Below are 20,941 nucleotides of genomic sequence, written 5' to 3' on the forward strand. Positions count from 1 at the left end.
TATCAGTACCCCGCACCCCCAGCCCAGTTCCACCCACCCCCTCCCAGGTCCTCGATTTCCCCTTCTCAGGGGTCCCGCAGGTGCACGCCTGCCCCGCACAACTCCCTGGAGAATAGCCCATCTCTGCCCGTGGAAGAGCACAGGTGGGCTCCGGGGACGCGGGGGGGAGTGGTGACACAAGGACGGAGCAAAGCTAGTCCAGGGAGGCTGGCCAGGTCGCATGTGCACCCGCCGTGCACTCCTGGGGGAACAGGGGAGCCACCAAAGGCGGTAAGGACACAGGTGGCGGGAAGAAGCGAGAACAAGCCTCACATGCTGGTGCTTCTGGGCGAGTCTGACTTGAGCAAAGTTCCAGGCTTAACTTCCTTTAGTGGCTTCCCCGGTCCTCACCAGGTCCCCCGGCCCTGCAGGACCCCTCCTCACCTTTTCCAGCCTCTTTGTCACCCCATCCACTTGGCCTGGCTCATCCTGCAGGAGCCAGGGACCATGCCTCCGCCACTCCCACCTTGCCTGGGCTGAACATCCCAGTCTGATGGCCCAGATGGGGGCCTGGGCTCGTCTGTCCCCCACAGCCAGGCCTCCCGGGTCAGGGGCCGTTTGCGATCCTGCCCCCCCGTGCCCAAGCACCACCTGTCGCCTGCCTCCCCGGCCTCCTGGGCAGTGCTACCCGGCCCCCAACCCCGCTGCCTTGTCACTGACCGAGCCTGGCCCCATACCCTTTTCGCCGCCACCATCCCTCTAAATGGCTTGATTTGATCAAGCCATGCTGGATGGCACCCAATGTGGCTTTGCCAAGCATAACCACCTTGATGGTGGCTTGGGGCGAAAGGCAGCTGGCAGACGGAGGCCAGGACCCAGGCATCCCCTGGGGTGGGGTCACTCAGGGAGAGAACAATGCGGCAGGGGGAAGGTGCAGCCCCCTTGGCCCAGCCCTGCTGCACACGGCCGGGCCTCTCCCCAGACAGGCTCTGGGGGCTGAAGACCCTGGGCTGGCCACCTCACCTCCAGAGCCTCAGGCTCCCCATCTGTAAAATGGGGGTCATCACAGGGACTGGCCTCCAGGCCTGGTGTCCCACCTCCTCCACCTCGGCTGAGGGTCCTCGGGCAGGCTGGGGTTCCTCTGTTTCCTTCTCTGAAAGGGGCCGACTCCCATCACCAGCCACTTGTTGGGAGGATTCAGAGGACATGTGGGTGGAGGTGACCCGGGGCCTCGCCCGCAGGGGAGCTGCATGAACCCTGGGGCAGAGCTGACACTCCCAGGAGGTGGGCAGTGAGTGCGGACAGGTCCTGGGAGCCCCAGAAGCTGTCTAGACTTGGGGGTGACTGTGGCCGGCACAGTCATGGGGGGCCTGGCCTCTCCAAGTCCCGGGCCCCCTGACACCTCTGGGCACGCACAGCGGCCACCAGAACCTCACTTAATCTTGAGGCCGCAGATAGAGGCCGGAGGGGAGTTCGGAGCGGGTGGCCCCTGGCTTCAGGAGGGGAGTGGGCGTCCAAGAGACACAGAAGGCCCGAGTGAAGGCCAAAGAGGAGCAGCCTTAGCCGGGTGGGGCTCACGGGTTCGGACACGTGTGGGCCTTGGAGAGGGGCTCAGGCCAGCGTGCAGCAGGGACCACGGTAGCGGGGCCTGGGAAGGCTGGTGAGGCCTGGAGAGCAGCAGGACCCCCACCCACCTGCACATGTTTCTTCTGTAATAAAAATCAAGGCCAGGGAGGGGAGGCGCCGGCAGGTCAGGAGGGAAGGACGCCAACCACCTGGGATGAGGTTCAGAGAGGAAGGCGCCGTCTGCTCCCCCCACCCCCACAGATGCGCACCCGCACCTTCATCCCCCGCCCCGAGTGGAACCTGTGGGGTGTGCAGGGGACAGACGCAGGCTGCCACTGGAGCCTCCAAGAGCCGGGCCTTCGTGGGGTGCCTGGCGGCCCCTCGTGGCAGCCCCCAGTGCATCCTTGCTCCTCCAATGCTTCCAACCCAGCCGGAGACTTGGAGAGGGCGGTGGGCACCCGGGGGCTTCCAGGCACGGGCACACACACACCCCTACTACAGACATACATGTTCTCCATCAAAACATCCCCAGACACGGAGCAGCCTCAATGTGATGGATTTAGAGGCAGACCAGGTGTGGGAGAAGGGGTGGGCCGGGCAGTGGCAGCTCCCCTGGGGCCACACAGCTGGCTCCAGGGTGCCAGGAACGGTGCCAGCAGCTGGTTCCCAGAGGCCTTGGCTACGAACTTACACGACTAAAGAGCCCCGCTGGGAGGGAGGCCTCTTGAAGGGTTTTTAAATCTCTGCCTCTGGTAGAATCCAAACCAGCTGAGGCTAGGAGAGGGGGGGAGCCTGGGCTTGGCGCTGCCCCAGTAGGAGGGGTCCACCCCACCCCAGACACGTTTCTGCCGGGCAGCGACCCCACACCTTTTTGCTTTACTTAAAAAAAATACATTTGCACACATTTAACAACAAAATAGAACCTAGTATCGGTGAAGATGGGTAGCAACCAAGAGTCCTGTTGGAGGTGGAACCAAGGACCGCCCGCGTGCTCCCGCCTGCGCCCTCCGCCTGTGCGGCCCCCCCCCAACCCCCCGGCCCGAGGCCTCCGAACGGCAGCGACAGCAGGAAGCCTGCGCGGCGTCTGCTTAGAAAACTGACTCCACAGGGGCGTGCAGCTCAGTGGCAGGGTGCGTGTTTAGCACAAGGTCCTGGGTTAGCTCCCAGTACCTCCGATGGAAAAAAAAAGAAAAGTTTCTTAAAAAAATTGAATTTGCAGTTAAAAGCCTTCCCACAAAAAGACAGCTCCCAGCCCAGTGACCTCTCCCAACATCTGAGGAGGCAGTAACACCGGCTCCGTACAGACTCCCAGGAAATAGAAGAGGAAGGAGTCATTTCAGCTCATTCGATGGAGCCAGCATCATCCTGAAGCCATGACCAGACAATATTCTTATTACCAGAAAATAAAATTACACACTAACATCCTCGATAAACACAGATGCCAAAATCCTTAATAAAATTTTAGCAAATCGAACCCAGAAATATATAAAAAGGATAACATTTCATGACCGAGTGAAGCGTATTCTGGGAATTCAAGGCTGGAACAACAACTGAAAACCAGCATAACCCGCCGCAGCAACAGACTAAGGGAGACAAACGCAAAGATCAGCTCATAAGAAAGAAAAGACATCCGAAAAAACTCAACACCCATTCGTGATTGAAAAAAGACCCTCCAGCAAACTGAGGATGAACAGAAACATTCTCAAATCAATTAAGAGCATCTCTGAAAACCCTGTGGATGACGTCATACTTACTGGTGGGAAACGGGATGCTCTTCCTGCAAAGACTGGGACTAAGGCAGGAGTATCAGCTCTTGCCGCTTCTTCTGAACGTTGTCCTGCAGGTCACGACCCACACGATCAGTCACTGAACAGTGAGTAAAAGGCAGACAGCTCGTAAAGGAAGGAACGTCCCTTCTCACAGACTGCACAGTCCTCTTTGTAGAAAAACCTAAAGACCCTACAAACCCAAGGAGAATTAATAAAGGGGCTTAGCAAAGTCATAGGTTACAAAACCAATATACAAATACATCAATTGCATTTCTACAGACTAGCAACGAGCAACTGGAAACAGAAATTTTACAAAATGACCATTGACCATAGCATCAAAAATCATGAAATGCTGTCCCTTACAAAAACATATATAAGATTTGCGTACTGGAAAGTACCAAACATTGCTGAGAGAAATTCAGGAAGACTCGAATAAGTGAAGAGATACCCCTTGTTCACGGACAGGAAGATTCAATGTTAAGATGTCTTTTCCCCCCAGATTAATGTATAGATTCGACTGAAATTCGATCAGAATCTTAGGAGGCTTTTTTAAGTAGCAGTTGGCAAACTGATTTTAATATTCAAATTCCAAAACATCTTTGGAAAAGAATAAAGTTGAAGTCCTATTACCTGATTCGAAGACTTAGCTGTAAAGCTAGGTAACCAAGAGGCTACACACAGCACCGGCATAAACATGGACAGATCAGAGTCCAGAGAGAGACATGGCGTTTACAGTCAAAGGTGCTGGAGTAATTCGGTGAAGCAAGGATAGTCTTTTCAGTAAATGATGCTGGAGCGACTGAAGGCATCTCCCGCTGTGCAGTGTGCACCAAGTTAGCGCTCCTGACCATTTTAACAATACTGATTCTTCCAATCTAGGAGCATGGGAAATCTTTCCGTTTTTTAAAGTCTTCTTTAATTTCCTTAATCAGTTTTTTATAGTTTTCCATGTATAAGCCTTTCACTTCCTTGGTTAGATTTACATGACGGAAAAGTTTGATATTCGGACTTCATCAAAATTAAAAACGTCTGCTCTCTCTGAAAAGCCATTAAGAAAACGGGAGAGCAAGCCACTGAATGGGAGAAAATACTTACAAAATGCGTTATCTTGTGAAGGACTCATCTCGGAATGTAGAAGTAATTTTTAAAAGCCTATTTTTTTAATCACTATATATAAAAATAGATATAAAACAAATTTGTGCTGTACAGCATAGGGAACTATATTCAATATCTTGTAATAATCTTTAAGGGAAAAAAATATGAAAACAAATGTATGTGTGTACATGCATGACTGGGACATTGTGCTGTGCACCAGAAACTGACACACTGTAACTGACTGTACTTTAAAAAAATTATTAAAAAATACAAAAAATTTTAAAAGTCAGTTTTTTGGGGAGGGAGATCATTAGGTCTTTTTTAAAATAATTTTTTGGGGGGAGGTAATTAGATTTAATTATTTATTCTTGGAGGAAGTACTGGGAATGGAACCCAGGACCTAATGCAGTTATGCATGTGCTCTGCTACTTAAGCTATACCCTCCCCCTAAAAAAGCCAATTTTTAATGAGAGATTGGAACAGGTGATTTATAAAAGAAGACAGACAGCAAAGAACCCATGAAGAGATGCTGACCATCATTAGTTACCAAGGAAACGACGATGAAAACCACAGCAGGGGTGGGGAGGACACAGCTCAGCGGTAGCATGTGCTCAGTGTGCACAAAGTCCTGGGTTCAATCCCCAGTGCCGCCATTAAACAGACAAACCTAGTCACTTCCCCCGTCCAAAAATAAACCCCAAAATAATAAAAATTTAAAAACAAAAGAAAACAAAACAAAAAAATCGACGAACCAGAGAGGAGGAGGGTGTAGCTCAGTGGCAGAGCACATGCTTAGCATGAAGGAGATCCTGGGTTCAATTTCCAGCAACTCTATTAAAAAAACAAACAAACAAAAAAGAAACTAAAAGAAACCCAACGAACAAGAGCCATCCAGTCAGCATGAACCCAGCCCCAAAGCACAATGTTGAGCAGAAGAGCAGCTGCTGGCAGATATATCATCAGCGCTGTGCCTTGAGAGCACGCCTGCCACAGACCTCAGGCGTCGTCTCCACAGTCACTCACGTGTAACCGGGGTAGAAACACCCAGTGCGGGGCAGTGGGCGGCGTGGGGGGCGGGGCGGGCAAGGAAAAGGAAAAGACCCCGGAGGGCCACGGTCTCCACTCTCTCACCGCCGCCCGCCCCCCCCCCGTCGTACCTCCTCCGGGTGCTCAGCACAGCCCGTCGCCCTAAGGGCACACCCACCTGCGGGGTCCTCGGTCTCCACTGAGGCGTCCGCTGCCTTCCGCTTCCCAGCGCCCAGGACGGCGCCTGGCACAAAGAGGGGGCTCATGAACGTGCGCTGGAGGAATGGATGCAAGTCCTGATTTGTGCTGGGAGCAGCACACGTGATTCATGAGATACCTCCCGTTCCGTTTTTGTGCTGAGCCTTCAAAATCCAATGTCTTCTTGACTGGATGGCGCCCCGCTCTGTGCTGGGAGGCTCAGCCCTGGAGCTTCTTAAGATGGGCCTCGTGGGAGGCAAGCCGAGTCCTCTGGTGCCTGCCCATCTCCGGGAGACCGAGGTTTGCTTTCTAGAAACCCCCAGTATCTTCTCCTTCTCCTGATGACACTGAAATTTCACAACGATGCAACATCGTGGGGTTTTTGAATCCGTTCCTTGGTTTGCAGTTTTTATTGTGCTGGGAGCTTGGCCGCTCTTCCACTACGGAGGTTCTAGGAAGAGCCCTGTACTATTTCTTCACACTGGTCCTCTGGCTCTTTCTGGAACCTCTGTCCCTCAAGCACTAGACCTTCCACAGAGACCCTCCACCATCTCTCATCTTCTCTTCCCCGGTTTCTGTCTCTCAGATGTTTGTTCTTTCTTCTGTGAGAGTTCCTCAGCTCATTCTTCCAACCCTTCTATTACGTTTAAATTTTTTCAGATACTATATTTTGGACTCACAAGGACTCTTTCTTGTTCTCCGCCTGCTTTCCGAAGTGGGTCTCATGGGTGCCTTGTCTTTTCCTGTCCGAGGCGATCCCAGTGGTGAGAGCGTCTCTGCAGCTTTCTCCTGGTCCCCACTTGCTGTTTCCTCCCGTGTCCGCTCTTCCGCTGGCTCTCGGTCTCTCCTATGTCCGAGCGAGGCACCAGGATGCAGCTTGGTGCCCATGCCATGGGCCTTTGGCTGCACCCTTTTTTGATTGCTGTGGCCTGTGAGCGGTTGAGGAAAGCCTCGTAGACCCACACAACAGAATACCAAGTGCCCAGCTTTCTGTATTTTCTGCTCAATTCTGCTGTGAACCTGAAACTGCTCTAAAGAAGTCTATTAATTAAAAGAAAAATTTGCCAAAAAAAAACCCCAAAGCAATACCAAGTGTCCAAGGTGCTTAGAGGACCTGTTATTAAGATGGGGAAATGAATGCTTATGTCACCAGCTGTGCTGAGAAAAGCTGGACGCAAAGCTCTACCAAAAGCAACACACTGCCAACGCGTAGTAAACAGGCCCTGTGATGCCAACAGCCACTCCAGCCTCCTTACCTGCAGCCCCGCAGTTTCTGGGCCCTGGCGCTCCCTCCCCAACCCCGGGTCCCTCTGCCCTGGGGTTCTGCCCAGCGCCACTCAGCCTGGCCACTCCTTTCTCGGCCACCTGTCATCTCCCACCAGAACTTGAGCAGCAGGCAGGCAGGCAGGCAGACAGGCAGGCAGACACCGGGCCTCATGGGCAGTACCAGCTCGCAACACTCGATCAGATGCCTAAACTGAGCCCTGCTGGTTCTCCCTCTGGAGCCCACCGCACAGACAGGCAGAGAGCACCCCCGTACCTTGGGGGAGAAGCAGGCAGACGGCAGCCCCCTCACCCGGGCCTGCCCTGGACCCAGGGGCCGGCACACTTCCAGGGGGTGCCGCCCCCATCGGGACCCCTGGGGACTCGGTGGTGGACCGGCCCCTTCTTCGGTCCACAGGCGTCCTGTGCTCCGTGAGGAGGCCAGCCCCTCCAATCCCACTTCCCACTGTTTACGTCTTATGAATTCACTTATGTACACAGAGGGGGCCCAGCGCAGGGAGGGGCCCCCACCCCATCTGTTCCTCCCCCTCCACTCCCCACTGTGTCCACACATCTCAGGTATGTTTTCCACACATTTCAAACACTCCATGTGTGTCCTGTCACACCTCTTCCCTCCTGGAACCCAGCTCGGCCTCCCAGTGCCTACCCTAGACTGCTGGGCCTCCACCCAACCCAAACGTCCTCAGGAAAACAAGGTCCAGAGAGGGAAGGGCCTTTCTGAAGATGACACAGCCGGGAGGACCCTCCCAACTGCCCAGATCCACCCCATCTGCATGAAGAACCAGGAGCATCTCTCCGATCCTCACAGCCCCCCAGAGCAGTCCCAGCCCCCCGTCACAGGCCAGAGCGGCCCAAGATCACAGCCACGGGGAGAGTCACAGGCACCTACCCAGATGGGTGCTGCCTCTCTCCCAGAGAGGTGGGGGGAGAGCTGGAGGAGGGGGGCAGGGGAGGGGAGAAGAGGGGGAATGGGGGTCTTTGGGCACCAGCCTCGAAGGCTGCCCTCCCCCAGCACCTGCACGGACAGTCTTTGCAAGCAGCACCAGACCTTCTGACCTTTGCCTCTGACATTTGCCTCTGTCCTTTGCCTCCAGCCTGTGCAGAAACCAAGACAGAAAGGCTGCTCTGAGGGCAGGGCTTCAGGAGGCCTGGTAAGAATGGGGGTCTGAGGGCACCCCAGGAGCGCCCTTCTCTGGGGCCTTCAGACAGTGGCAGGGCAGGCGTGCGGAGGCCAGCTGACAGAGCAGGAGTTACCTGGGGCATCTCGCGGGCCCTGGGGCCAGCTGCAGCTCTGCTCTTGGGGCTGGAGGGCGGGAGAGCTGTGGATGGCGGGGGATTACCGGTCCCAATGTCCCCCTGAAGTAGAAGCAGAGTCGGGAGAAGGGCCCCCAAGACAAAGGGCAGCACCTAACAAAAAAGCTGACCCAGCGGGCTGGGAAGGGCACCCCAAGGTGATGGTGGCCCAGATGGTGGTTGACAGCGGAAAGGAGGCCCAGATGGATTCCAGAGAAACGCGACAGGGTGAATTAGCATGTGGTGATGCCCTGGAGACCTCAGGAACCCTGCCAGGTGTCTAGCAGGTGGGTGGGCAGGGGAAGTGCGTCCAGGAGGTGGGAGCGGGTCAGGGGAAAGGGATCCGGTGGGGCCCTGGGCATGTGGCGGTGGAACACTGGGAACTCTCTGAAGAGAGGAAGTGGTGGGGGTGCCAGCCTGGAAGCCATAGCCATGAGAGAACTTTCCAGAAGGAGTGCTTGACCACGTGTGTCCCGGGAAATTGAAAGGCCAGGAAAGATGAGGCCCCAAAGTGTCCACAGGGTTTGGTGACCCTGAGGTCACTGGGGGCTGAGCAAGGACTGCTAGGGTGTGCCTGTTAAGGGGGGACAGGTGGCAGGTGAGGAAGAGAAGGGGTCCTAGAACAGGGGCTGAGACGCTGGCTTCAGACGTGGCGTGGTAGGCTAGGATGTCCTCCTGATGGTGAGTCTGGGAGCAGGAGTCTGGGAAACGACTGAGCAACCCCTTGCAACAGGCCCTTCGGAGGAGGAGCGGTGGGGGTGCCAGCCAGCAGGGGACAGGAGGGACGCGTGGAGGTGTTGGGTGAAGGGTGCTGAAGGGGGATTAAGGGAGATGACCCGGGGCAGGCGGAACCCAGGGTTAAAGGGGCACCTCGGGGATCTTTCTTCCCTGCCTGGCCTCGGCTCAGCCAGTGCAGGGCCTTGGCCCCGGACTCCAGTCCAGCCTGCTCTGGCGCGGTGGAAGGGTCACTCCGGAACCACGGTGCGGGGAGGCGGGGAGTGGTCAGTCTTCCCAACAATTGGCGTGGCACCTGGGAAAGAAGCGCTGAGGGCCTGGGAACGCAGAGGGAGCGAGACGAAGGGGTGCGGAGCCGCAGCCGCCACCCACGGCCGCGCTCCCTCTGCGCACCCCACCTGTCCATCCCCGGCTCCTGTCCCCGCTGGGAGCCGCAGTCTGCCGGACGCGGGTCCCCAGGGCGGGGGCTATGGGGCGGGGTCCACGGGGCAGGAGTCTTCGCGGACGGAGTCGCAGGTGTCCGGCACAGAGGCGCGGGTGGGGCCCGCGGCAGGGGCTCCGGGGCCCGGAGTCGCTCCCCGCGGCGCGGCGGGAGGACCGAGGCGCGCAGAGGGGCGGGCGGGGGACCCTCGGCCGCCGCTGCCCCGCGGGCCGCCCCCGTCCCCGCCCCCTCCGCCGCCGCCCCCGCCCAGCGTCGCCGCCGGAAAGTTTGCGCGGAGCCGGCGCCGACCCTGATCCGGCAGCGCCGCGGAGACGAGCGGCCGCCGGCCCCGGACCGGAGCGCGCCGAGGACGGCGGGGAGCGCGGAGCGGCCGCGAGGGCGCGCGGTGAGCACCTGCGCCCAGCCCCGAGGGCACGTTCCCGGAGCCGACCCGGCAGGGGCAGCCGGGCGGGCGCGGCCCGGGGCCAAAGGCGGGAGCGCGGGACTGGCCGGCGCGGACCCCCGTCGCAGGCGGGCGTTCTCGGGCCCGGGCTGTCGCCCCCCTCACCTCCGTCGGACGTCGCGTTCCCAGCCCCAGGATGCGCCCTTCCGGCTCGGACGGTCCGCCCGGTCGTGCACTGACAGGAAGGCTGGGGGTCTCAGAGTTTCCTCCGTCCTCTCCTTCCCGGGGAGCGCGTTCCCAGGAGAGAGGTGGGGGTGTCTGTGGCCGCCAGGGCTCTGTCCTGCTGTCCCTCTCCTCTCCTGACTCTTCCCTCCAGCACCCCACTTTCCCCCCACCGCGGGCGCATATACAGAACCGCAGAGACACCCCCGGAGGCGTGGGGACCTGGACAATCCTGCTTCCCTCCCGCGGGCTCCTGCTCCCCAAAGCTCCCCAGCAGTATCCTAGTTACCCCGGTTTCCCCGGAGGGGCCTAGGGGTTTCAGCACCCAGCCTGCTCTGCTCACACTTGGCACTTTGACCCGCGGCGCGGGTGGGTCACTGCCCTGGCTGCTCCTTCCTCTGCAGCGGCCCCGATTCCCACTTTTGGACTGGGAAACTGACTGACCCCTGAGGTCTGAGCACCCGCATCCGCAGGGCTATTTTCCATCCTGTAGTGGGGGATGAGGGTTGGTGGGGCAGTGGCACCCTGGCCCACAGCCAGGCCCGCCCTGCCGCCACTCCGTGGGGGGAGGACGCAGGAATCAGGCTTTGTCAACAGCCTATGGCCCCTGATCCCGCGCTGGGGCCGTGACCTTCTGCTACTTGCTCTGGTTTCACAAAAAACACCCACCCCTTCCCCTTCGGAGGCTGGGAGGCCTCAACCCCACCCACTCAGATCCTGGGAGGAGCTGGGGTGACCAGTGCCGGCCTCTCCTGGTCCATGGGCCACCCACCCATCCCTCAGGGCCCCTCCCCCAGCTCCAGGTCTGGGAGTTCCCCCCGCCCCCGGCACCCCGGGGGAAATTGGGCAAACAGCTGAGCTCTGAGCACCCAGGAGAGGTGTGTTCTGCCAGGCAAGGGGCAGAATACGTGCCAACCCAGCCCTTGTGGGGGAGGGGGAGGGCTGGGAAGAAGAGGGGAGCTGGGGACTGGGGGAAGGCTCATCCTCAGACACTGGCACCAGGGCCTCTGTCCCCTGTGCTGGGACCACCTTGCTGGGATCTCCCTCCAACCCTGGGCTATCTGCGGGCTCAGTCCAGGGCCAAGAGGGTCCAGGTCCGGGAAAGGAGAAGGCTTGGTCCCTGGCCAGTAGTTCCCCACCCCCACCTGCTCTGCTTGCTTGTGCCAGGAGGGTAATAAGGTGGAAACAGGAGCCCTGCTGCCCCCGCCAATGGGTGCCTCAGAGCCAGGGCACCCCCGCATCCCGGTTTCTGTCCTCTCATTCATTCCACAAATATTTATCCCCAGGGCTGACAGGTTGCCTCTGGGATTTCAGTGTCCCCCACAGTAGAGAGGGAACCTGGACACAGGAGTCTGTCCCTCCCTTCAAGTGGCAAAGCTCAGCTCATCTTCTCCTGCATGATGGGGAGACAGGGAGCCCCACTTCCTGGGAAAACCCAGGTTCTGAGAAGATAAATTATTTGCCCTTGGTCCCAGGACCAGAACTGGGCCCCACGATGTCAGCCTTTCCTGTGGGGCCAGCCTCATGCCTGGGTGCCCAGGGTGGGGACCCCAGAACCTCAGCCTTGCACAGCAGAGAATCCCTCCACACCCCGACGCTCTGCCCACCCCCAATTCAGAGAAGGGTCTAGAACTCCCCTTGCCTGCACTCCCCTGGAAGGCACAGAGGACTCCACGTCTGACCACCCTCAGCCTCTTGTACTGGAGGGGGTGCTGAGGCCCTGACCCCTAGGGACCTGGGGCTAAGGGTGCCTCCAGCCGGGGTACCCAGCCTGTGATCTACAAGTGCTGAGCTGGAGGAGTGGATCTTCAAGGATTCTCAACCCCACCTGCCAGACCAGGCGTCAGAGTAGGGAGTGAAAAAGGTCTGGGAGGGGCAGTGAAGATGGGGCCCCAGGGCACCCATCCCTCTCTCTCCTCTATCCCAGGAGTCTGCTTCTCCTTGGGGTTCCGAGACTAGCTGACCCCTCACTGGAAGGCAGGCTACCCCAGGTGTGGCCCTGCCCACCCTCTGTGCACCTGGGCTCATTGGCTTCTAACAGCCCCAGAAGGTCGGCAAGGTGAACTCCTACTTTTCAGATGGGAAAGCTGAGGCCCAGCCAGGCTTGCCCTGGCCACCACGCGTATGCGCGGGCTCTGAGGGGCTGACATTTTGCCTTGGAACTCCTCACCCAGCTATCCTTGCAGTTTCATCCTCTGCCCGCATCCAACTGCAGGGCCTCGGGGCAGGGGAGAACTTACTGGGCAGTGTCCTTCCTCCCTACATCCCCTGCCTGCCTGCTCCACCCCAGCCAGCCCTCATCCCACTCCCCCAACCCTGCCCCCAGAGCCACAGGCCACTCAGGCTGCCTGTCCCCCAAACCTGCCCCTCCCTTGCCCTCCTCTAGCCACTGGGCCAGTGCTCTTTACCTGCTGGCTCAGTGGCCTAGGAGGAAGAGGGCCGGGCAACAGATCCAACTGTTTGATAAGAATCTAGAGATAAGGCCCCTTGGGTGATCCAAGGGCTGGGGACTCCTGAACTGCCCTTTGTCCTTCACCCGCCTGGGGGCTACTCGCCCAAGAGACCTCTCCACTCTGGCTCCTCTGCCCCCAGTCTTCTGACAGCTTTGGGACCAGTAAGATTGTGGCTGCCACTAACACAGAGAGGAGGGGCCCCGGGGTGTCAGGGCCCCCAGACAGACAGCCACAGTCCGTGAAAGCCAGCTCCACTCAGGGGAGATGGCACAGCCCCCACGCCCCTGGGCAGGACCCCCAGGCACAGGCCAGACCCTCAGCCCATCACTGGCAGAGTGACTACTTCTGGGGTCCCCACTTCATCAGTAGGACCTGGAGGTTCAGAGGGGTGGTTTTAGGGGAGCAGGACACCCTGCTGGTCACGATGGCATCCAGCCAGGCCTCCTCACTCCTGGGGGTCCCTGCACAGACCCTGCTTCTCTGCCACTCAGCAGCCCCCAGAGGAGCGTGCGCACACGAGGACCTCCTTGTCCTGACGGTGCCACCCCAGCCAGACGTGGGAGGCCGCTGCCCAGAGGCATGCCCCGCCTCCAGCCACGCTGCCCCCACCTCCTGCTGCTGCTGCTGCTGGCCTGGCAGGTGAGCGCTGCCCTTAGCCCCCCCGCCCAGCCCCCAGGCTCCTACCAGCCTGCCTGCCCCTCGAGCGATGCCGGTCTGTCCCCTGTCCGCCCACCTGTGCCCCCAGCCACAGGCCCCCTCCGCTCAGGTGATGGACTTCCTGTTTGAGAAGTGGAAGCTCTACGGAGACCAGTGTCTCTACAACCTGAGCCTGCTGCCCCCACCCACGGGTGAGCCCCGCTGCCTGCCCCGTCCAGAAGCATTTACTGGGCTCTGGTCATGGGAAAGCCCTGTTCCCCCCTCCCCCCATTTACAGGTGAGAAAACTGAGCCACAGAGATGTTAGTGACTGGCCCAGGACCACACACCAGGATGTTTAAAAATGGTAGAACTGACCCGGAATTGGGGTGCTTTGCCACCTCCCCTGCTGCTGGACGCCCCCAGGTCTAGGCTAGACACCATCTTTGCTCCCGTGGAGCTCGAGGCCCAGTGGGCACACAGTGTTGGGAGGGAGAGGGGGAGGGAGGTGGGCAGGAGGTGTGAGCCCCAGAGCTGGTGCTGGATCCAGAAGGATGCCCACAGAATCAGGGTTCAGCTTCCCGAGAGGGCACTCGGGAGAGTGGAGACCCTGGGTGGAGGTGTGGGGTGTCTGAGGGGACGTGGCTGGGCAGAACTGGGGCTCAGGACCAGGCTGGACGGTCAGAGAGGCCTGGGGGCTGCATGCGGGGAGCGACCCTGTCCCCACCTCTGCAGAGCTGGTCTGTAACAGAACGTTTGACAAGTATTCCTGCTGGCCGGACACCCCTCCCAACACCACAGCCAACATCTCCTGCCCCTGGTACCTCCCCTGGCACCGCAAAGGTAACCACAGCGAGGGTGTGGGGGGTCGGCTGAGAGGACCGAGCCCGGGAGTAGGGTGCTGACCAGAGCCTTTCCCCCAGTGCAGCACCGCTTCGTCTTCAAGAGGTGTGGGCCCGATGGGCAGTGGGTGCGCGGGCCTCGGGGGCAGCCGTGGCGGAATGCCTCCCAGTGCCAGGTGGACGACGAGGAGCTCGCAGTCCAGGTCAGTTGCGGGCGCGTGCAGCGGGGATGGGCGGGCGGCGCGCACGCGGCCCTGACTGGCGCTGCTATTTGCAGAAGGAGGCGGCCCAGATGTACAGCAGCTTCCAGGTGATGTACACGGTGGGGTACTCCCTCTCCCTGGGGGCCCTGCTCCTGGCCCTGGCCGTCCTGCTGGGCCTCAGGTACGCCCGGCGCCCGGCGCCCGGTGCCCCGCGCCCCGGGGGTGGGGTCCGCAGCGGGCAGGGCTGACTCGCGGTCCCCGCAGCAAGCTGCACTGTACCCGGAACTACATCCACGTGAACCTGTTCACGTCCTTCGTGCTCAAGGCCAGCTCCGTGCTGGCCATCGACGCGCTGCTCAAGACCCGCTACAGCCAGCGGATCGGGGACGACCTCAGCGTGAGCGTCTGGCTGAGTGACGGGGTGAGCGCCCGGGCCCGGCCTCCCGACCTGGACCCCAGCCCCGGGTGGCAGGTGGCTGTGAGGCCCGCACTCATGCCGTCCCCGTGGCCAGGCGGTGGCCGGCTGCCGGGTGGCCGCGGTGTTCATGCAGTACGGAGTCGTGGCCAACTACTGCTGGCTGCTGGTGGAGGGCCTGTACCTGCACGGCCTGCTGGGCCTCGCTGCCGCCCCTGGGAGGAGCTGCTTCGGCCTTTACCTGGGCATCGGCTGGGGTGAGCGGGCCGGCCAGGGGTGGGTGCAGGCCGGCCAAGGCCGGGGACCACAGCTGTTCTCCCCATAGGTGCGCCCATGCTGTTCGTCATCCCCTGGGCGGTGGTCAAGTGTCTGTTCGAGAACATCCAGTGAGTGTGAGCTGCCCGGAGGTCGGGCCAGCTGGGGGCTCGCGGCTCCTGGCCCGTGGGGAGCGGCCGTGCGGCTCAGTGCACGTGGCGGCCAGGGTAGGGGTCTCTGGCCAGAGGCAGTGGGGGACAGTAAGCAAACCTGATGCCCGGGCTGGAGGCCACTCCTAATCTCCCTTTCCTGAGGCACTAATTAGATCCCCACCGTCAGGGGGGTGTGGGGCTGGGGGGCTTCCCGACAGGAGCCGGCCCTGCCCTGCAGGTGCTGGACCAGCAACGACAACATGGCCTTCTGGTGGATCCTGCGGTTCCCCGTCTTCCTGGCCATCCTGGTGAGGGAGGCACCTGCTGGCACTGTGGGGGGGGGGTTGGGAGGCTGCTGGAGTTGGGCCCCCAGCCTCTTCTGTCCTCGTTGGCGCTAGGAGACAGCATCCTGCCTGGGTGGACAGGGAGGGAGGCCCTGACAATGAGCCAGGACACTGGCCAGTGCCCTGGACTTCGGGCCAGGCTTCCCATCCTTGGCGGGCGCCCACCACCCCAGGGCCCCAGGAGCCAGGCCCCACCTGGGCTGCCAGGCCCACCTCCAGGAGGGACAGGCAGGGGGCCAGGGGCCGCCCTGAGCTGTGACCTCCACACGCAGATCAACTTTTTCATCTTCATCCGCATTCTTCATGTCCTGGTGGCCAAGCTGCGAGCCCACCAGATGCGCTACACTGACTACAAACTCCGGTGGGTGTGAAGGTCAGGTGGATTGCAGACCCGGAGACGCCTAGAGGCCAGAGGGGGTGTGGGGTCAGGGGTGGGCCATCAGAGCCCTGGGGTGGGGCGGGGCCAAGTGGCTCAGGCTCTGCCCCCACAGGCTGGCCAAGTCCACGTTGACCCTCATCCCCCTGCTGGGGGTCCACGAGGTGGTGTTTGCCTTCGTGACTGACGAGCATGCCCAGGGTACCCTGCGCTCCACCAAGCTCTTCTTCGACCTCTTCCTCAGCTCCTTCCAGGTGCCTGCCCCCCTATAATGGCCTGACCCCCTGCCTAGCCCAGGCACTGCCCTGACCCCTCCTCTCTCCAGGGCCTGCTGGTGGCTGTCCTCTACTGTTTCCTCAACAAGGAGGTAGGTGGGGGCTGGGGTCAGAGGGGAGTGGGGATGCCAGGCCCCTCCCCTGCGCCATGAACCCTTCCCATTCACTTGCACTCACCGGGCTCGGCTGCCTTGATGCTGGGTGACAGGCCTGCCGAGACAGGTCAGCCTCAGCCCATCCTCAGGGTGTCCCCAGACGCCCACAGCCCCCAGCCTTCCACGGTGACAGAGCCCGCCTGGCTCCACACTCAGGGCGCCACAGGGCCCTACGAGGCCAGGAGGTGGGAGGTTGGAGGTTGGGGATGCTGGGAGGTGGCACAGGCCGGCCCTGGGACGGGACCCAGCCGCCTGCCTGCCCGCCCCAGGTGCAGTCGGAGCTGCTGCGGCGCTGGCACCGCTGGCGCGAGGGCAAAGCCCTGCACAACGAACGCCACATGGGCGGTGGCCACATGGCCCAGCCTGCCCGCGGGCCCCCCAGCCAGAAGCTGTTACTCTCAAGGGGCGGTGGCAGCAGCAATGGGACCAGCCAGGACCCCTCTGCAGAGACCTGCTTGGCTGGCGGCCTCCCTGGATTGGCCGAGAGCCCCTTCTGAAGCCCCCTGGATCTCCAGCCGGGGCTGGACTCAGGCGCTCAGGAAGGGAATTGCCGGACAACCCAGAACAAATGCCTGGCGGAGGCTGGAGATGTGGGAGCCAGACAGTGGTCCCCCTCCATCCACATGTTCCCCGGTGTTGTGGCCTGGGGGGCACCTGCTTTATGCTCAGGGCTGGAGGTTGGACCGTGGTGGGGACACTGTTCTGTGAATGCGTGCCGTGTCCCCGTGTGTCTCCAATGTTAGAGGAGACACAGGTCCTCCAATAATAAAGAGCCCCCTGCACACCTGGCAGAGCGCAGGGCTGGAGGAGAGGGGCCACCAGGCCCGGCACCAGGTGAGAAGGGAGCAGTCGTGGACCAGCCTGCACTGGTGTGTTCCCTCAGGACCTCTCCTTGTTGCCCCTTCGTACAGGTACATTGGAGATGGAACCTTGGGTTGTGAGTGTGAGGGGTGGCCTGCGATGCCCCACCAGCACATGGCGTCCCCACCGGAACAGGTTCTGGCCACCCTCCCACCCCAGTGCAGGTGGGCTCACCCCCACCCCGGGCCTGGGTGGACGTCCCTGCTTAGACGTGCTCCCCAACCCCTGGAGTGTCACCATTCACCAGCAGAGGGACAGGAATGGGGTTGATAATGGAGGGAGGCCACAGACATCACAGTCCCCTACCAACCCCACATGAGCACCTCTGGCCCACCTAGAGCCACAGCCAGGGCTGGAGTCAGGCCCAGCAGGGGCATCACTGGGCAGTCCAGAACCGGATGTCCTCTACCAGCTTCTGCTTCATCCCTGCTCTAGCCACCCCAGCCATGCTGAGGCCACATAGCCGGCTGCAGTGGGGAGGGGTGGACCCCTGAAATTGAAACTGTCCAAGTGAAGGCACAGCCCGACACAGCCTCACCTCACAAGGTGACTGCCGCCCTTGCTGCACCAGGCATGTGTGGAAGGGCAGCTGTGCACAGCGAGGGTGCCCCGCTCGGCAGGCCGTGAGGGCCTCTCACTGGGGAAGCACTGAGTGCCGGACGCAGGAGGAGCCAGGCAGTGCGCTGGGTGGGGACCCCCATTGCCTGGGGTGCTGAGTCCAAGCTGCCCTCTGCGGGACAGTGTGTCTGACACAGAGGGTGGAGGCACGTGCAGGGCGGGAGCCCAGCGCTGACTGGTCACCTCCCTGGAGCCCCGCCCGGGACAGTGCCGGGATGCCTGCTGGGGGCATGCATGGAGAGGGGATGAGCAGGACGGCCATCTAAGGAGGAAGGGGCCGCAGGAGCCTGGAACACAAGCCCAACAGGCCAGCCAGGTGTCCCTGCTCCAAGGAGCTGGTGGGCGGTGACGGCAGGGCCCTGGAGGAGGGAGTGTCCACCTGCCACGTGGGCTGGAGCAGCTCAAGCAGAGCCAGGCTAACTGGAGTAAATGAAAGGACAGGAGGCCTCTTGGAAAAGGTAAATAGAATTACTCACCTGCCAGGCACTGGGGCCTCCAGAGGGGCCCTCATCCCATGTTCACTGCAGACCCGGATGGGGCAGGTGGGGCGGAAGACATTAGGGGAGACTGGGCTCTCCTGTGGCCGGGACAGCCCCACGGGGCCTCCAGGTGGGATGCGTGCGGCTGGCTGCACCTCTGAGCTTGAGGCTTCAGGCCACTTCTCGTCCCGGACCCCCCAGGCTCCCCAGGCCCCAGGCTCTGACATTCCTCTGAGCCCCTGCCCACAGGGGCACCCTGCCAGCCCTCCACCCCCAGCAGCCTTGTGGGCACAAGCTAGCACAGGAGGGCACCAGGTCTCCTTCACGCAGGCTGAGCTCAGGGCTGGTGACTGCCTTGGGGGAGGGTGCCGCTCACCTAGGGGACTCCTGACCGCCCTCCCCATCCCAACCCCCTCTGCCCTTGTCCTCCTTCACCCTGTCCCTGTCCCCGAGGGAACTGGAGCAGGCCGGTGGAGTCAGGGGTGGAGGCTGAGGCTGGCAGGGGCTGGGCTCAGCAGCCAATGAACACTGGCTCTGAGCAGGTGGGGTGAAGGGGGTGAGGGTGGGGGAGCCCACCATCTACCTCAGGGCCCAGCGCCCTCACAGTATCACTCTCCATCCAGAAAGGCAACAGTCCAGGCCCTCTGCCCCTCCCCCACCTCTGCTTCCCTTCCCACTTCCACCCCAGGCCTTGCTGCAGGCCCCTCCCCGAAAGAACGCACGGAGCTGCCTAGCACGCGCGTGTGCCCATGCGCCCCCAGATACATGCTACTAAAATGAGTGTGGAGACCAAAGAGGAGGAAAACACAGACTGCAATAAACAGGGACCAAACCTAGCAGAGCGGAGGGGCCTCCCCAGGACGGCAGCTGCGTGCCAGGCAGGGTGGCACTCCCACCGCGGGGAGGGGCCTCAAGCAGGGCAGGGGGTTACAGGAGACACGCTCTCGAGGGGATCGCAGCGACTGAACATGCCCAGAGACTTAGAAGACCTGGTGGAGTGTTCAGGACTTAGTACACAGAAAACCAAACGAATCAGGAAACAGTAACTCCGAAGAAAACACAAAGTTGGGGAGAAAAGAAAAACCAAACACAGTTTACCACACAGCTCAGCTCTAGAGATGCCACGATGTAAGGACTCAACACCGACGCAGTGAGAGGACTGTCCAGAGCAGTGGCGGGTGGCGGGAGCACATGCGTGGAGCAGGGGAAAGGAGGATGACACGGGACGATCGAGAGGCAGCCGTTCACGCACGCTATTTAGACACAGAAATACAAACCAAAGACTCGGCGGAAAGTGGCCACCTCCAGGTGCGGGGCAGGAGGAGAAGGCGAGGGCTGCAACCCGCTGACCTCTCTGAGCTGCCCGTCCTCCTCTGGGCGCCTGGGAGCCAGAGCGACCCCCCTGCGTCCTCAGCCTCCGCACCTCCCTCAGTTCATGGAAATGCCAGGGATGGGGAGCCTGTCAGCTCTGCCAGGAGGCAGCCAGCCCAGCCCAGCGCTTGGGAAACCCCATCTTCAAGTTCCCAGGGGCGTCAGTCACAACTGGAAGGAAAACGCGGGGAGAGCTAGTGGGGCTGAGAGAGACTTCAGAGACATCGAGCAGATGCAGGCAGCGCGCTTGGCCTTTCCAGCCTGAGTCCCTGCCCTGAGCGGACTGTTATCCTAGACACTAGGGAACGGTGGACTGGGTATTAGCTGCCACCAGGGAACCGTCCTTCGTGCTCAACACCCATGAACGTGTGCAAAGTACGTGTTCAGCATTTAATGAACTCAAATTGTAATAAAAATAAAAGCTTAAGAATCAGAAGGCTAGTCTCTTTCAGGTCACTGATTCTTCATTTGTAAGATCAGGGTAATAAAAATTTCCCATAGTTGTCAGCACTGAACGAAAGCAGTGACGTGTGCACCGTGCAGCATGGGATGTGATGGAGGAGTGGGTACTCCACCCCCGAGGGCCCCAGGCTGCAGAGCGACACACAACCTCCAGGACCTCCGCCTCCCACCGCCCCCCAGGAGGCCCAGGCCCCCGGCACCCCAACCTCCCCGCCCTCCCTGCACTAGGGGAAGGGTTCCGTCTCCACCCCAGCACAGCCTAGTTACCCACGTTCCCTGCTCCAGGGTGTTCGCAGCAAAGACCCCAGGCCTGGAGCCTCTGTCTCACAGAAGTCTAAGTTGGCAGGGACAGCGGGAGTGACGAGGCCTTGAGGGGTGTCCCGTGGGCCCGCTCGCTCCAGGGTAAGGCACAGGCTTAGAGCAACCACCACCAGTGCATGAGGCCAGGGAGGGTAGCAGGGGAGATCAGATGCAGGGGCCCACTGTGGCCCAAAGGGAGCTGAGGTCAGGCGCCCCACTCCCGCCTTCCGGCCCCAAAGGACAGGGGAATAACCCTGAGAGGATCTGGAGCAAAGTCAGGTGGACTTTTAACTAACGCCTCAAGGTATCAGACATTTCCCAGGGCGCTGCCAGGGGCCCGAGACCTTTCCAGGGAGGGTCCTCTGAGCATTGCAGCCCACACCCTCACCTTACAGACGGAAACTGAGATGGGACAGCCTGTGACATGCCTGAGGGCTCACAGCAAGGCCAGGATGGCGGCCACCACAGTGCAGACAGTCCAGGTCCCTGAGGTCTCATGGGCTGAGGGCCCTGCCCAGCGCACTAGCAGGGTGGCTGACAGTGGCAGCAGGGCAGTCACCCAGGAGGCAGGTACCAACCTCCACTTGAGGAAATAGGTGTGGAGACTTGGCAACTTGCACAAGGCCGCACCAGCAGCAGTGGCCAGGCCGGGCTTAGCACCCCACACCCTCTAGATGGGGTCTCATTCTCACAGGACCTCTGCTGGCCGGTGGCCCCATCCTCAGTGGTCGAGGACATGCTGGGTAGGGGAAAC

At 60.8% G+C, this 20,941-nt stretch overlaps 1 protein-coding gene and 1 long non-coding RNA gene across 21 annotated transcripts; one reads left to right on the forward strand and one right to left on the reverse strand.

Annotated features, from left to right (window-relative positions):
- Positions 1–1,516: 1,516 nt before the first annotated feature.
- LOC123615593 (uncharacterized) lies at positions 1,517–10,632 on the reverse strand. 9 transcript variants are annotated; one of them, XR_012499695.1, is made up of 6 exons: positions 10,281–10,632; positions 9,935–10,047; positions 8,172–9,240; positions 5,614–8,012; positions 5,162–5,240; positions 1,517–3,504 (listed from the first exon to the last, which is right to left on the reverse strand). It is a non-coding gene; the product is annotated as an uncharacterized LOC123615593 (long non-coding RNA). The 9 variants fall into 9 exon arrangements; XR_012499694.1 differs by having other exon boundaries at positions 8,172–8,273; positions 9,081–9,240; positions 9,935–10,632; XR_012499700.1 differs by having other exon boundaries at positions 1,517–3,128; positions 3,300–3,411; positions 9,935–10,632.
- GCGR (glucagon receptor) lies at positions 8,034–16,955 on the forward strand. 12 transcript variants are annotated; one of them, XM_074343981.1, is made up of 14 exons: positions 8,034–8,068; positions 12,936–13,083; positions 13,190–13,378; positions 13,815–13,922; positions 14,008–14,124; positions 14,199–14,305; positions 14,389–14,545; positions 14,637–14,796; positions 14,865–14,925; positions 15,134–15,254; positions 15,563–15,651; positions 15,782–15,920; positions 15,992–16,033; positions 16,366–16,955. In XM_074343981.1, the coding sequence occupies exons 2-14, from the start codon at positions 13,024–13,026 to the stop codon at positions 16,591–16,593; spliced, it is 1,578 nt and encodes a 525-aa protein (XP_074200082.1). In that variant the 5' UTR covers positions 8,034–8,068; positions 12,936–13,023; the 3' UTR covers positions 16,594–16,955. The 12 variants fall into 12 exon arrangements, 11 of the variants coding, with proteins under 11 accessions (XP_074200082.1, XP_074200072.1, XP_074200076.1 ...); XM_074343971.1 differs by lacking the exon at positions 8,034–8,068 and adding an exon at positions 9,415–9,772 and having other exon boundaries at positions 12,914–13,083; XM_074343975.1 differs by lacking the exon at positions 8,034–8,068 and adding an exon at positions 9,415–9,772 and having other exon boundaries at positions 12,914–13,083; positions 15,185–15,254.
- The last annotated feature ends 3,986 nt before the right edge of the window (positions 16,956–20,941 follow it).

The sequence above is a fragment of the Camelus bactrianus genome, chromosome 16 (genome assembly GCF_048773025.1).
Source record: "Camelus bactrianus isolate YW-2024 breed Bactrian camel chromosome 16, ASM4877302v1, whole genome shotgun sequence".
NCBI lineage: Eukaryota > Metazoa > Chordata > Mammalia > Artiodactyla > Camelidae > Camelus > Camelus bactrianus.